The following is a 17,280-nucleotide window of genomic DNA, read 5'->3' as shown; positions in this document are numbered from 1 at the left end:
CCTGGGCTCCATGTTTTCAACCTCTGTTTCTGTGAGGGTTCTTCACTTTGCTTCTCTGGGGCTGGTTTTTCTCTCTTGGCTTCTCTTGGCTCTCTCCAGGTTCTGACTTGCTTAACATCTTGTGGTGACATCTGCTGGGCTCCAAGCATCTCCAAACATCTACGTCTCTGTTCTCTAAGTGTTGGCATCTGTGTCAGCTCTGCTCTGAAGTTCTGACAGATCTGTTGTTTCTGAGGTTTCTCCAAAATGCTTCCTCTTTTAAAGGATTCCAGTAAACTAATCAAGACCCACCCTGAATGGGTGGAGTCACATCTTCATCTAATCAAAAGATCATACCCGCAATTGGGCACACCACATCACTGTGGAGATACTCTAATCAAAAGTTTCCGACCTAGAGTATTCAATCAAGATTAAAAGGGCTGCTCCCACAAGATAGGATCAGGATTAAAACATGGCTTTTCTGGGGTACATAATACTTCCAAACCAGCACAGAAGCCCAAAAATCAATTTATGAAATTGCTTTGAAGAAAAAAACTATTTAAATGTAAGTTATGTCCTAAAATATAGATAAAGGAATTGAACACAAGCTATCAAGAGATCCAGTGAAAAACACTGAAGAAATCAAGGGGGCTCAAAACTTGAACACTCTGATTTTCTGCAAAATGCTCATGAATATGAAAATTGGGTGGCATTTTACTAACTAAAGTTGCTAGTATTACTTTTCCATATCAAAAATGGATGGAAAAGTAATCATCCTCAAAAAAGAGCACAAATTAGTGTGTGTTCTAGTTTGCTAGCTGCCAGAATGCAACACACCAGAGACGGATTGGCTTTTAATAAAAGGGGATTTATTTTGTTGGTTCTTCAGAGGAAAGGCAGCTAACTTTCCACTGAGGCTCTTTCTTATGTGGAAGGCACAGGATGGTCTCTGCTGGTCTTCTCTCCAGGCCCCTGGGTTCCAACAACTTTCCCCGGGGTGATTTCTTTCTCCATCTCCAAGGGCCCGGGCTGAGCTGCAAGTGCTGAGATGAGGAATGCCAAGCTGCTAGACTGTGCTACATTGCGTTCTCTCATTTAAGCACAAGCCAATTAAGTTAAACGTCACTCATTGCAGCAGACACGCCTCCTAGCCGACTGCGGATGTAATTAGCAACAGATGAGATTCACCTACCATTGGCTCATGTCCACAGCAACAGAACTAGGTGCTTTCACCTGGCCAAGTTGACAACTGAATCTAACTACCACAGTGTGATAATAAAATGTGATAATATATGCCTGTTATTAACATGTATGAGTTAAAAATGAGGGAAAAGTTATATATTAAAATAAGAATTCTATGAAGCTTCTAAGTAATTTGTCTGAAAATTCTCTCCCTGAACTCTCAAAGAACAGAATACATGTCATTGTTGTTTTTTTTCTAGTTTGACATTTGCATGAAAATAAATTACAAAATTAATATGACACAGTCACTTAGAAACGTTGATCTTTATTTCAGAATGATCTGTAGGAGCTTGTTCAGACAAAGGTCTTGGAGCTAGTCAGAAGAAAACAAAAATATAAAAACACATGTCTAATAAACCCAAACTTTCACATGCCTTTCCTGCATGGCTTTGGCAGGTTATTCATGAGAATCAAGAGACAATCCTGCCAGCATTCTTAAGGGTTTTCACTCAGTTTTGTTCTGAGGGACCCACCAGTCAAAAAAGCAAAACTAAAAAGTCTCCTTACTAAAACTGAGGTCATGAGAAAGGGTGTTAGGGGTGATGAAACCCTACTCAATCACTCCTTAATTGCAAGATGACTTCTGCTCGGCTAAAAACATTTTTTTAATCATTATTTTCATACTATATAGAACCAGTACTTTATATCAATTGATCTTTTTTTCTGCAATAATGTCCAGCAAAGCCTTACAAACTCACTATACCTATCTATGCTCAGGTAGTGTGGCTGTTAAGAAGTGCTGGTCTTCTCTTCTAAACCTTTCTTCTCAGGATCCACACATCAGACACTCTTCTCTATTCTCCAAAGAGCACACCATGGCTGCTGTGTTCCTCTCCTTCTCTTCTTCCTCTTTAGATGCCTTTTCCTTGTCTTTCAGCTTCTCTTTATTCAGAGTGAACTGAATTGGATTAGCTGCTGGTCTTGTCCTTAAATAATACATCCCAGTCTTCAAACCCTAGAAAGGAAGCAAATACAGCTTTAAGGAGGAAATATCTGTGAGAATGCTAGACATTGAAGATCAATGTTACAACACATTTCCATAAACAAGTAAAAACTCTCAACTTGAAATTCTCTCTTCTAGAAAGCTGTCTCAAATACACTTAGGGAGTCTAGAAGCCTTTCTAATCAGTTATATCCTGTTCTTTTTGCCCTAAGACAGATTTACTTATGTCAAAATGCCCAATATTTTTTTCTCTAAAACTTTGTGTTTTTTCATTTTTTTTTTAATGCATGCAATGTCCTAGTTTGCCCAAGACAGCATGTCTGCCTTAGACTATAACTATTTGGTGGGCTAGATAGTGTCTCTGTATAACAACAGACCACGACTACCTCAAGGATAAGGATCATATTCTTCAAAACAATAGCTGCACTCATGACACAAAGGCAATAGATACTCAATAAATGTTTGCTAAATAAAAACTATACATAGTATTCCTTATAAATACCTAACACAATGCCAAAGAATAGGAATACAGCCCAAAATCATATGACTTCATAGTTGGTAATGATACTATATATAATTAAAATGGGTAAACAATGGATTTTTTGAATAGTGGATTGGCATGTGCAAAGTTCATTTTAGGAACGGCAGTAGTGTATACAAGATGACCTGGAGTAGAGATATTAGATGACAAGATCAGTTAAGACTTTGAGAATAGTGGTACAATAGGAAGAGATTCAAAAGACAGAACGAAGGAAAAAAACAATATAACCTGGTAAATGAAAGGAAAAGGAAAATTACAGGTAACTCCGAAGTTTCAAAACTAGGAATAAAATAATCCCAACAGAAACAAGAAAATCTAAAGCGAGAGCTAATTCTGGTACAAAATCCATGGTCTAGTTTTAACATATTAGATTTTAATTGAAAGAAGGGTTTCCAGGTAGTAATATTTGACATGTAACTAGAATATAAAACTCTGTTCCAATTCCAAAATATCCCAAGTCATCCTTGATCTCCTCCACCAACCTGCTTCCAGCCATAGAAGTGCATACTAGTAAGTTTGCCATAGTTGGGTTCAGCAATATGGATATTTAAAGACTGGCTTTGATCAATGAAAGCTCCTCTCTCGGCTGCCATCTTGAGAACAGTTTTCTGAGAGATTTCCCACACAGTCTTATAAAGTTGCTTCAGGTCATCAGGAATTTCGGGTATGCTCTGAAGAAGAAAGATCAAATGTTTATTCTACTCCTATAGAAGAAAGCAATATGACTGATAGAATGATAACCCTAGGTTCTACTTCCTGCTGATCTAACTCTTTATTTAGTATCATTTGATATGATGATCCCTGTCAAATTGCCAAGACTGTTCACCTCTGGCTTAGAAAGTCTAACTAGGACCCATCTAACCAACAAACATCAGTCTGATGGTAGTGACTTAGGTATCCATATTTTTTTATAGCCAAAACATATTTTGTTCAAGATGAACTCAAGAAAGGAAGGAAAAGTCAGAGCTGAGCACGAATAAGTGACCTCTGAGTTTTGTGAAAATGCAAATCATCAAGGATGTACTTCATGTGGACATGATCAAGGGAAGCAATACGATAAAAGCCCTTTAAGTAAGCTAGGTCTTGGGTAGACAGGTAGTTCAGTGGCAGAATGCTCACCTGCCATGCAGGGAGACAGGGGTTTGATTCCTAGCTCATGCAATTCCTTTTCCCCCGCCCCACCTCCAAAAAAAAAAAAAAAACCTAGGAATTAAACTCCATTTGGAGTCAACAGAAGCAGGTTTTCTTAGGTTTAGGATTAACTTACACTAAAACATACAAGCTGGCTAATGCTACGATTCCTGCCAGCAAACACAGATATGTTATAGGAATCTTAACCTGTGTTGCTGAGCAGATCAATGTTTAGCCAGAGGCCGCTATCTCCAAATAACTCCTTCTTGAGTCTCAGCGACAAATAATTTACTGCTAAATAGTATTTGTGGCCCTGTCCTTTAGATCATCAGTCCTCAGTCTTCACCGTGATTTTTAATTAAGTTTGGTTCTCCAATTTTAGACTTTTTATCAGTGGTCCACAAGCTTTGATGCATTTTGAAATCACCTGCGGAAACTTTAAAAGATAACTATCGCATTGCTCCCATACCCAGACATTCTTATTTATTGGTATGGGACGCAACCTAAGCTTCAGTATTATAAAAGCTCCCCAATTGATTCTAATATGCAGAAAAACAGGAACCATTCATTTAAATTTTTACACAAACAAGAGGGCAAGGGCTATGTGAAGAGGTGTATAATTCTAGCACAACAACACAGAGGTGAAGAGAGTTACAAAAGCACAGCCTGTACTACAACACTGAATTCTCTCCATTGTCAGGAAGATGCACCACAGTGTCCAACTAAGCTCCTTGAAGATTATGTTTCATTTTCATTCAGTACCTGGATAGAGCCATTGCATGCAATAATCTGGTTTTTCATCTCTTCATTCCATAAGCCCCTCTCAGTAAGATCTTTTAGTAAGTGAGGATTCACAATCTGAATGGAAAAGTAGAAAAGATATGAAGGAATAAATAACGATGACAAAATCTACACAGGATCACAGGCATGGAACTTTAAGTAAATGAGATCACAGAAGAATTACTTAACATTAGATGGCTTGGTAAATACTATTTTTATAAAACTGAGAGTATCAGCCTATCACATGAAAGTTATCATCCTTTCAGGCTCTATTTGTTATTCAACAGACATGGCACTTGCAAAGTGAAAAGAACTAACATTACCTAAGCAAGTATAAATCATAACTGATTTTTTTTTTAAGTAAGGATATAATAAATATTTAGAAAAAGTTGAACTGCATCCTCCCCAAATCTTACAGAAATCTATATCAGAATATCTGGAAATTTACAAATGAAAATCTTTTAGATAAGTGATTCTCAACACTACTGCACATTAGAATCACCTAGAAACCTTAAAAAACAAAAAACAGACAAAGGTCACTGGTCCCACCAGAAATTCCAATTGGTGCAAGGTTGAGAACCACTGTTTTAAATGATGCTTCTAAATACATCTTGAGTATCACCTACCTAAGCATCTGAGGTTGTAGCATATATCATCACTAAGATTACAGACTGATTAAACATGATGTGAACTCTGCAATCAACAAGTGGCTTTCATACTCAACCCCCAATCATTCATTCTTTCAAATTATGTGCTAAAACTACAAAGACTGTTAAGAGATGAAGATGACTCACTTTATCAAAACTTTGCCCCCAAACTAAGAGAAAAAGGGACACAATAAATATGAGTGAGCATTTACACCCAACATTAAATTTCTGAAAGATCTCTCTGTAGGTCTAGATGTGATCTTCTCACCTGAAATTCTCCTGACAAGACTCTGCGAGTGTAGATGTTGCTTGTATAAGGTTCAATAGACTCATTATTGCCCAGGATCTGCGCAGTTGAAGCAGTAGGCATCGGGGCAATAAGTAAACTATTTCTTATACCATACCTAAAGAAAAGGAAAGTATTAGGTGCTTGCCTTAAAGCTAAAATCTTCCAGGAAGGCAACTACTTTAAGTCATTGGAGTAAATGCAGCTGCTGTGAGTAACATCATACATGCATTTGACTCACATATTGACTTTCGAATTTAATCTCTACAATGACACATCTCCACAGTATGGGTGGTATATCCTGTCCCTCTCCTAAATGCCTAATAATTCCTAAACAGAACTGGCATAATATTTGCTGCTGGTAATCCTTCTCATGCCATAGTCTATTCAATCCAGGAAGGTACTGAAATCTCTGTTGAAGAGTTCCCCACTTGTATGAGGAACATACTTATTCAACCCTCACTGTTTTCTTTTCTCATTCTTTCCACTGTACTAGGCCTCTTCAGGAAACATAATGAAGTTAAAGTGGTCAGGCTCAGACACATATTATCACAAATCTCCATTATCCTTTTTAACAGTGACAAGTTCTGCTCAAAATTTATTCCTGACTTCCTCTATTACCTCTTTGGTTATAATTTCCTAGAAGAAGGTTCATATCTTTTTTTTACTTTATTCAGTAACACAGAACATGCTTAAGGAAGGATATATCGTATCTGACCCATCGAGCAATCTTCAAACTGTCCCTAGCTCATCCTTCAAAGAGATTCTATATTTTCCTGACCAGGCAGGAAACATCAAATCAAAGTATCAGATACAAATGTGTTCCTTCCAAGCATTTTCTGTAACCTGTATTCTTAGGTATACTTTGTGTTCTCCGTTCACACAGAGCACGCTCACCTCCAAAAGCTTACAAAAAAACACCCCTATAACAATCAATTCAAACAGAGGCCATTCACATGCCAACTTGGCTAAGCAATAAATAAGTTAGCGAAAAACATTTCAAAGGCAAGCACACTCGGAAATACAAAGATTTAGTGAGAGAAATGCCTAAGGACACATCTAGGTAGTTAAGCCCCTAAAACATATCAACTAATAAAAATACCTACCAAGTATTGAAATGCTTTCATTGTGCCAAGCAACTTGCAGGTTATCATACAAATGTTATCTAACAAAACATCCTTACAAAACAGCCCAGTAAGTTAGGTCATTTAGCCCCAATTGAAAGAGGAATAAAAATGAGCTTCAGAAGTTAAAATGATATATCTAAGTTCTAAAGAGCCAGGATGAAAATCCAAACTCTCTGAACTTCAAAGTTATATCACATCTCTTTACCTACTTTGCAATCTTCTCCTTGAGAAGGTTCCAGTCCCATAGGTCTGTGGGAGTAACGTTCCACATATTATACTGAAGGATCTAAGGAATAAACAACCTAACTTTATGATAAGTCACTTATGGCAATTTAAAACTATGACAAAAAAACAAACATTACAATACCCATACTCCCACACCCCAATAAATACTGTCTTCTAGTAGAACTGTGAAAGAAACACATGGTCCAGAAATTTTCCTGGACAGACTTTCAGTCATTCTGATCAGAAGTAAGCTAAGAAAATTAGATAAGATCTCGTCCCTTCTCCATGTTCCTACCAAGCGTTCACAGAGAATCAGCAGCACATCTACAAATCAGGAAATTCTAACACTCATGAAGTCATGTTGATAAGATGCATTTTGTTTTTCCACAGTAAATGCATCAATCCAACCTCATCCTTCTTCATCGCCTTTATCTATCTCTTGATCCACTTACTTACCTAAATGTCTATATTCAAACAATCACACTGTATCAAAAGAATGTCAGAACTAAAAATAACATTTTAGGTACCTAGAGGAGAATCATATATACTACGGATAATAAAAGCAATGTAGAAGACAGAATTCTAAGACGGTACCCCAAGATTCCCACCCTCCTATGTAAATACTTTGTATAAATCTCCTCTCGAGTGTTGGCAGAACCTGTGAATATGATGGATGTCAGTCCCATGATTAAGGCAAGGGTGAAGGGTTTTTGCAGATGTAATTAAAGTCCCACATCAGTTGATTTTTAAAGATTACCCTGGGTGCCCCTGACTTAATCAGATAAAAGCCCTTAAAAAAGGAACTAGGCTGTTCCTGAAAGGAGAGTGTGTCCTCTGAGCCTTCAAGAAGCAAGATGCCAAGAATTCTACAGCTACAAGGAAATGAATTCTACCAACAGCCAGGTAAGCTTGGAAGAGGATCTGGGCTTCAGCAGTACTGTCTGATACCCTGACTACATTCTTGTGAGACTCTGAGGTGAAAGCCTAGCTAAGCCATACCTGGTACTTCTAAACCATGGAAATTGTGAGATAATGAATACTTGTGGTCTTAAGCCACTAAGTTCAGCAATAGAAAACTAATACAGACAGTATTCTCTTAAGTCATTTTATCATTGATTAGTTCCAGACAGACTATCCTTTCTACTCTTGAGGGAAAAGGTGCTGTATCAGTTTCCTAGGGCTGAGGTATTTAAGGCAAATACCTCAAAGCTGGCTTAAAACAACAGAAATTTATTCTCTCACATTTTGGAGGCCAAAAGTCTGAAATCAAGATATTGGAAGGGCCATACTCCCTCCAGGTGTTCTAGGGGGAGATTTTGTTCCTTGCTTCTTCCAGCTTCTGGTAGATGGAGGTTTCCTGGTTTGTGGCTACACCACTCCAATCTCTGCCTCCATGGTCACATTGCCTCCTCCTCTTTTCTGTGTGTCTCTTAAAAGAACAACCATCATTAGATTTAGGGCCCACCCAGATAATCCAGTATGATCTCCTTACCTCAAGATCCTTAATTATACCTGCAAACTCCCTTTTTCCTTAACCTTCAAAAATTCCGGACATATCATTTTGGGAGCCACCATTCACCCACTACAGGTCCCCAAAGGCAAAAAGTAATTTCATCAATAATACTCACTCCCTTGCTGACTGGAGAGCCTTCATAGGTTTCATATGGGCCATGCTCCTTGGCCAGATCACAGGTGGCTTCCAGGGCACCATAATAAATGGTTTCAAAGATCTGCTTATTCAATAACTGAGCCTCTGGACTCTCAAAAGGATACCTCATCAGGATAAAAGCATCTGCCAAACCTTGTACCCCAATTCCAATGGGGCGATGGCGTTTATTTGATAAGCATGCCTTTGTGCCAAAAAACATGGAATAAAAAGAGAAAACATTACTAAACAGAAAAGGCAACATTCTGCACCAAAGGATAATATATTACCCCTTTATCTGTTTTGTTATACCATTCAAATGATAACTATTTAAATGATAACTTGCAGACTATAATAAACCCCCTCCACCTTTGATTTCAATAATTGTCAATAAACAGGGAAATCTAATCATACCTCCGGAATAGGGTAGTAATTTATATCAATAATTTTATTCAAGTTACGGACAATAACTTTGGTAACTTCAGCCAACTTCTTAAAGTCATACGTGTGTTCTGATGTGACATACATATTCAAGGCCAAGGAAGCCAAGTTACAAACTGCAACCTGGAATGCAAAGTGAAAGGGTCATGAATCACATACTTTTAATTTCTTCCCACTGCGTCAATGACACCACCATGGAGACTCAATGACGTTAAAATTTTAATCTCTGACCTCTCCCTCTTTATCGTTTGTCAGTCCATTTCTAAATCCTGATTCTACCTTTTAAAGTCCTATTTACATACGTGAGTAGTAAACATGCACCTGAAAAATAGATAAAAGAGAACGAACTCTGTATTCCATAGAGCATAGCTCTATTAACAGACAGCAATCATACTGTACTATAACTTTTTTATGTATTATCTGTCTCATTCACTAGAAATATGTTATCCAATATGGTACCCACTAGTAACATGTAGCTACCTAACTTAAATTAAATATTCAATTTCTCAGTTGCAATGGTCATATTTCAAGTGCTCAACAGTCACTAAATACAGGAATTTGAATCATTGCAGAAAACGATTCTAAAAGACACATGCTTACCTCACCATTGTTGAGACTGTGACAAACCCTCCACCACAGAAGAGCCAAGTTTGTGAATTCTGAAAAGCTCTGCAGGTGACTGCCCAACTGCTGTATTAATAACCACTACACTTGGTGGTAAGCTTCTTCAGGCAGTGATCCTCTTACTTATGCTTATATTTTGGTACCTAGCACTACATATGGTATATAATAAATGCTTCATAATGTTGAATGAATATACCTCTTTTCCACTTTGATTAAAACGATCCTGATCCAAACTCTCCACTCCACTTGACTACTGAAATACTTTCCTAACACACTCCATATCTACTCCATTCTACACATATTGCCAAAGTAACCATTTTTAAAACACAGCTTCAATCACCTAAATTCAATAAACGAAGAATAACGCGGGAAAAGAAAATAGAGAGTAATGGGTGAAGAATGGAGTGGGTGGCATGTTTAAATAGTTGTCAAAGGCGTCACTGAGCATGTGATATATGAACAAAGAAATGAAGAGGTCAGAAAACAAGCCATGTGACTATCTGGGAGAAGAAATTTTAACATTCAAGGCAGAGAAAAGCAAACTAGTGCAAGATTCTGAGGAAGAAGAATGTTTGATATGTTTGAAACACAGAAGGACACTAGAAGGGGTGGAACAGAGTGAGCAAGGGGGGAAGTAAAAGCAGATGAGGTGGGGGTATTTCGTTGTGTATGATTTTGAAAGGTACTGTAAGAATTCCGGATGGAATGAAGTATTGATTTGTGCCACAGCATGGATAATCCTGAAAATATCCTAAGTGAAAGAAACTAGATATATAAGATCTAGTGCTGTATGATTCCATTTATATAGACTGTCTAGGATAAGCAAATCCACAAAGACACAGTATTTTGGTGGTTGTCAGCAGCTGGGAGAAGGGGAGAATGAGCAATGACTGCTAATGGGTAAGGGGTTTCTTTCTGGGGGGATAAAAATGTCCTAGAATTAGACAGTGGTGATGATGTACAACACTGTGGATATAATTTTAATAAAAATTGACTTGTACACTTTAAAGAATTAATTTTATGGTATGTAAGTTATATCTCAATTATATCTTTATTAAAGTTCTACACAACTCTGGATGGGCCAGTAGGCTAAGAGGACTTTTGTGTATAGGAATGACAGGATACAATTTTTGTTTTAAAATGGTCACTTGAGACTCAATGACAATCTGTTTTGTGTAACAGTTACTTAAGTACATATCAACTTCCTCCTACTAAATTATAAATTTCTGGAGGGCAAGAACTGAACCATATTCATTTGTATTCCCAGAGCATGTAGTACAGTGTCATATATAGCTGGTGACCAATAAATTTTGTTTAATTAAATTGCAACCATAGCAATATATTTAACTAACTTTCCAATTATTTCCTGATTTTTCACTTCTCATTTTATTTTGGTCCTAGAATTTGGGGATCAGCTTCGCCCTCTCCAATAGTTTATATTCACTATCCAAGCAGCCTGCCATCTAACTACTGCCACAGTCTTTAGGCTACCCTCCCTTTCTCTAACTTCTTATCTGAAGATACTCTATAATCAGAACCAAGAACCATCCTTTCTACCCTAACATTTTTTTATTAATTTTTAAACTTTAAAAAAATACATAATAAAAAACACAAACATTCTTAACATATGATCATTCCGTTCTACATGCATAATCAGTAATTCACAATATCATCACATAGTTGCATATTCATCATCATGATCATTTCTTAGAACATTTGCATCAATTCAGAAAAAGAAATAAAAAGACAACAGAAAAAAATTCATGCATAATATACCCCTTACCCCTCCCTTTCATTGATCACTAGAATTTCAATCTACTAAACTTTTTTTAACATTTGTTCCCCTACTATTTATTTTTATGCTGCATCTCTTATTTGTCTGTTGATAAGGCAGATAAAAGGCGCATCAGACACAAGGTTTTCACAATCACACAGTCACATTGTGACAGATATATCATTATACAACCATCTTCAAGAAACATGGCTACTGAACACAGCTCTACCGGACAGTTCCCTCCAGCCTCTCCATTACATCTTGACTAATAAGGTGATATCTATTTAATGCATACGAATAACCTCCAGGACAACCTCTCAACTCTGTTTGGAATCTCTCAGCCATTGACACTTTATTTTGCCTCATTTTGCACTTCCCCCTTTTGGTCGAGAACGTTTTCTCAATCCCTTGATCCTGAGCCTGAGCTCATTCTAGGATTTCTGTCCCACGTTGCCAGGAAGGTCCACACCCTTGGGAGTCATGTCCCACGTGGACACAGGGAGGGCAGTGAGTTTGCTTGTTGTGTTAGCTGGAGAGAAAGGCCACATCTGCGCAACAACAGGTTCTCTTCGGGGTGACTCAAAGGCCTAATTTTAAGTAGGTTTGACCTATCCTTTGTGGGGTTAAGTTTTGTATGAACAAACCCCAAGATTGGGGACTCAGTCTATTGCTTTGTTTGTCCCCACTGCCTGTGAGAATATCAAGAATTCTCCACTTGGGGAAGTTGAATTTTTCCCCATTCTCAATATTCCCCCAAGGGGACTTTGCAAATACTTTTTTACTCACTGTTCAAATCACTCTGGGATTTATTTGGGGCATCACTCTGGACAAACCTACAAAATCTTATGCCCTACTCAAGGTTCCATGTACTTATGGTGTTCAATTAAGCTGTCCACATAAGTTATATTAGGAAATGCACTAGTCAAAATATAAATTTTGTACCAAAAAACATTTTTTGCTTTAGTCTCACACATAAGTTAAAGTTTCAAAATATGTATTATTATCTATTTTCAACACCCTGCAGTACTGACATTCCTTTATTCTTCCTCATGCAAAAACATTTTTTAATATGTACATTTACTCACTATCATTATACATTCTAGGCATTCCTAGATTATACCACCTCAGTCTTTATCGTCTATCTTCCTTCCTAATTTCATTTGTGCCCCCAGTCCTCTTCCCTCTATCATTCTCACATTCAGCTTCATTCAGTGATCTAACATAATTGTACTACAGTCAGGTAGTGTTGTGCTATCCATTTCTGAGTTTTTACAATCAATCCTGTTGCACAATCTGTATCTCTTCAGCTCCAATTACCCAATACGTTACCCTATTTCTATCTACTGATAGTCTGTGTTACCAATGAAGTTCTCCAAGTTTATTCACAAACGTCAGTTCATATCAGTGAGACCATACATTATTTGTCCTTTAGTTTCTGGCTAATCTCACTCAGCATAATGTCCTTAAGGTCCATCCATGTTGGTACACACTTCATAACCTGATTCTGTCTTACAGCTGCATAGTATTCCATTGTATGTATATACCACAGCTTGTTTAGCAACTCATCTGTTGATGGACATTTTGGCTTTTTTCATCTCTTGGCAACTGTAAATAATGCTGCTATAAACACTGGTGTGCAAATGTCCGTTTGTGTCCTTGCCCTCATGTCCTCTGAGTAGATATCTAGCAAGGGTATTGCTGGGTCATATGGCAATTCTATACTTAGCTTCCTGAGGACCTGCCAAACCACCTTCCACAGCGGTTGTACCATTTGACATTCCCACCAACAGTGGATAAGTGTGCCTCTTTCTCTACATCCTCTCCAGCACTTGTCGTTTTCTGTTTTATTGATAATGGTCATTCTTGTGGGTGTGAGATGATATCTCATTGTGGTTTTGATTTGCACTGCCCTAAAAGCCAGGGAAGTTGAGCATCTTTTCATGTGCCTTTTGGCCATCTGAATTTCCTCTTCTGAGAAGTGTCTGTTCAAGTCTTTTTCCCATTTCATAATTGGGTTGTCTGTCATTTCGTTGTTGAGTTGAACAGTCTCTTTATATATTCTGGATACTAGACCTTTATCTGATATATCGTTTCCAAATATTGTCTCCCATTGTGCAGGTTCCCTTTTTACTTTCTTGACGAAGATCACTGATGCACAAAAGTGTTTAATTTTGAGGAGTTCCCATTTCTTTCTTTCTTTCTTCAATGCTCGTGCTTTGGGTGTAGGGTCTAGGAAACCGCCTCCTTATTGTAAGTTTTAGAAGATACTTCCCTACTAACAGTTTTAAAACTTGTATGGTCTTAGATCTAATATTTAGGTCTTTGATCCATTTTGAGTTAATTTTTGCATAGGGTGTGAAATATGGATCCTTTTTCATTCTTTTGTATATGGATATCCAGTACTCTAGGCATCATTTATTGAAGAGACTGCTCTGTCCCAGGTGAGTTGGTTTAACTGCCCTATCAAAGATCAATTGTCCATAGATGAGAGGATCTGTATATGAACACTCTATTCGACTCTATTGGTCAATATATCTATCTTTATGTCAGTACTATGCTGTTTTGACCATGCTTCAAGGCGTAGCTTCATAATACGCCTTCAAGTCAGGTAGCATGAGACCTCCGACTTCATTTTACTTTCTCAGGATACTTCTAGCTATTCGGGGCACCCTGCCCTTCGAGATAAATTTGGTTACTGGTTTTTCTATTTCTGAAAAGTAAGTTTTTGGGATTTTAATTGGTATCGCATTGAATCTATAAATCAATTTAGGTAGAATTGACATCCTAACTACATTTAGTCTTCCAATCCATGAACACGGTATGCCCTTCCATTTATTTAGGTCTTCTGTGATTTCTTTTAACAATTTCTCGTAGTTTTTTTGGATAGGTCTTTTGTCTCTTTATTTAAATTTATTCCTAAATATTTTATTCTTTTGGTTGCAACTGTAAATGGAATTTTTTTCTTGATTTCCCCCCCTCAGATTATTCATTACTAGTATGTAGAAACACTGCAGATTTTTCAATGTTGCTCTTGTAACCTGCTACTTTGCTGTACTCATTTATTAGATCTAGTAGCGTTGCTGTGGATTTTTCGGGGTTTTAAACATATATCATATTAAATGCAAACAGTGAACGTTTTACTGCTTTCTTTCCAATTCTGATGGCTTGTATTTCTTTTACCTGTCTAATTGCTCTGGCTCGAACTTCCAACACAATGTTGAAAAATAGTGGTGATAGTGGACATCTTTGTCTTGTTCCTGATCTTTGGGGAAAAGTTTTCAATTTTTCCCCACCGAGGATGATGTTAGCTGTGGGTTTCCATATATTCCCTTTATCGTATTGAGGAAGTTCCCTTCTATTCCTATCCTTTGAAGTGTTTTCAACAGGAAAGGATGCTGATTTTTGACGAATGCCTTTTCTGCATCAATCGAGATGATCATGTGGTTTTTCTGCTTTGATTTGTTGATATGGTGTATTACATTAATTGATTTTCTTATGTTGTACCATCCTTGCATACCTGGGATGAATCCTACTTGGTCATGGCATATAATTCTCTTAATGTGTTGCTGGATACAAGTTGCTAGAATTTTGTTGAGGATTTTTGCATCTAACTCATTACAGAGATTGGTCTGCAGTTTTCATTTTTTGTAATATCTTTGACTTTGGTATGAGGGTGATGTTGGCTTCGTAGACTGAGTTAGGTAGCTTTTCCTCCTCTTCGATTTTTTTTGAAGAGTTTGTGCAGGATTGGTAATAATTCTTTCTGGTATGTTTGGTAGAATTCACATGTGAAGCCATCTGGTCCTGGACTTTTCTTTTTGGGGAGCTTCTTAATCACTGATTCAATTTCTTTACTTGTGATTGCTATGTTGAGGTTATCTGTTTCTTCTTGAGTCAATGTTGGTGGTTCATGCCTTTCTAGGAAGTTGTGTATTTCATCGATTTTGTCGTATTTATTAGCATAAAGTTGTTCATAGTATCCTCTCATTACTTCCTTTATTTCTGTGGGATCAGCAGTTATGTTTCCTCTTTCTTTTCTGATTTTATTTATTTGCATCCTCTCTCTTCTTCTTTTTGTCAACCTCACTAAGGCTCTATCAATCTTACTGTTTTTCTCATAGAACCAACTTCCGGTTTTGTTGATTTTCTTGATTGTTTGCATATTCTCAATTTCATTTATTTCTGTATTTATCTTCAATATTTATTTCCTTTTGCTTGCTTTGGGGTTAGTATGCTGTTCTTTCTCTAGTTCTTCCAAGGGGACAGTTAATTCCTCGATTGTTGCCCTTTCTTTCAATTATTGTTGCAATAAATTTCCCTCACAGCCCTGCCTTTGCTGCAACCCATAAATTCTGAATATGCTGTATTTTCATTTTCATTTGCCTTGAGATATTTACTGATTTCTCCTGTAATTTCTTCCTTGACCCACTGGTTGTTTAAGAGTGTGCTGCTGAGCCTCCATATATTTGTGAATTTTTCTGGCACTCTGCCTATTATTTATTTCCAATTTCATTCCTTTATGATCCGAGAAAGTGTTTTCTATGATTTCAATCTTTTTAAATTTACTGAGACTTGCTTTGTGACCCAGCATATGGTCTATCCTTAAGAATATTCATGAGCACTTGAGAAAAAGGTGTATCCTGTTGTTGTGGGGTATAATGTTCTATTAATGTCTGTTAAGTCTGGCTCAGTTATTGTATTATTCAAATTTTGTTTCTTTATTGATCCTCTGTCTTGATGTTCTGTCCACTAATGAGAGCAGGGAATTGAAGTCTCCAACTATTATGGTAGATGCGTCTATTTCTCTTTTCAGTGTTTGCCTCATTTATCTTGAAGTGTTCTGGCTCGGTGCATAAACATTTATGATTGTTATGTCTTCATGTTGAACTGTTCCTTTTATTAATACATAGTGTCCTTCTTTGTCTCTTTGAACTGTTTTACATTTGAAGTCTAATTTGTTGGATATTAGTATAGCTACTCCTGCTCTCTTCTGATTGTTGTTTGCATGAAATATCTTTTCCCAAGCTTTCACTTTCAACCTATGTTTATCCTTGGGTCTAAGATGTGTTTCCTGTAGACAGCATATAGATGGGTCCTGTGTTTTAATCCATTCTGCCAGTCTATGTCTTTCGATTGGGGTTGTTTAATTCATTAACACTTAGTGTTATTACTGTATGGGTAGTTCTTTCTTCTACCATTTTGCCTTTTGGATTTTATATGTCATATCTAATTTTTTTTCTTTTTACCTTTACAGATAGTCTTCATTTCTACACTTCTCTCCACACCTCTCTCTCCTGTCTTTTCGTATCTGCCTCTAGTGCTCCCTTTAGTATTCCTTGCAGAGCCGGTCTCTTGGTCACAAATTCTCTCAGTGATTTTTTTGTCTGAAAATGTTTTAACTACTCCCTCATTTTTGAAGGACAATTTTGCTGGATATAGAATTCTTGGTTGGCAGTTTTTCTCTTTTAGTAATTTATATATATCATCCCACCGTCTTCTTGCCTCCGTGATTTCTGCTGAGAAATCTTCGCATAGTCTCACTGGGCTCCCCTTGTATGTGATGGATTGCTTTTTTCTTGCTGCTTTCAAGATTCTCTCTTTCTCTTTGACCTCTGACATTCTGATTAGTAAGTGTCTCGGTGTACGTCAATTTGGAATTATTCTGTTCAGGGTACGCTGTACTTCTTGGATCTGTAATTTTAAGTCTTTCATAAGAGTTGGGGAATTTTCAGTGATAATTTCCTCCATTAGTTTTTCTCCTCCTTTTCCCTTCTCTTCTCCTTCTGGGATACCCACAGCACATATATGTGTGCGCTTCATGTTGTCATTCAATTCCCTGGGTCTCTGCTCATATTTTTCCATTCTTTTCCCTATATTTTCTTGTGCTTGTCAGAT

The 17,280-nt window shown here is 37.2% G+C and overlaps 1 protein-coding gene across 1 annotated transcript in view; it reads right to left on the bottom strand.

Moving 5' to 3' along the window:
• Positions 1-1,466: 1,466 nt before the first annotated feature.
• The window catches only part of RRM1 (ribonucleotide reductase catalytic subunit M1), a 48,452-nt gene continuing 32,638 nt past the window's right edge, over positions 1,467-17,280 (bottom strand). Inside the window, exons 13-19 of the mRNA XM_077113752.1 lie at positions 8,961-9,110; positions 8,530-8,751; positions 6,886-6,962; positions 5,532-5,667; positions 4,599-4,694; positions 3,188-3,376; positions 1,467-2,176 (exon numbers count right to left, since the gene is read on the bottom strand). Coding sequence (XP_076969867.1) covers positions 1,988-2,176; positions 3,188-3,376; positions 4,599-4,694; positions 5,532-5,667; positions 6,886-6,962; positions 8,530-8,751; positions 8,961-9,110 — 1,059 coding nt within the window. The 3' untranslated portion in view covers positions 1,467-1,987. The remainder of the gene's footprint in view (positions 2,177-3,187; positions 3,377-4,598; positions 4,695-5,531; positions 5,668-6,885; positions 6,963-8,529; positions 8,752-8,960; positions 9,111-17,280) is intronic.

This window comes from Tamandua tetradactyla, chromosome 8 (genome assembly GCF_023851605.1).
Source record: "Tamandua tetradactyla isolate mTamTet1 chromosome 8, mTamTet1.pri, whole genome shotgun sequence".
Lineage (NCBI taxonomy): Eukaryota > Metazoa > Chordata > Mammalia > Pilosa > Myrmecophagidae > Tamandua > Tamandua tetradactyla.
The sequence above is the reverse complement of the archived record's forward strand: the minus strand, read 5'-3'. Positions and strand labels throughout refer to the sequence as shown.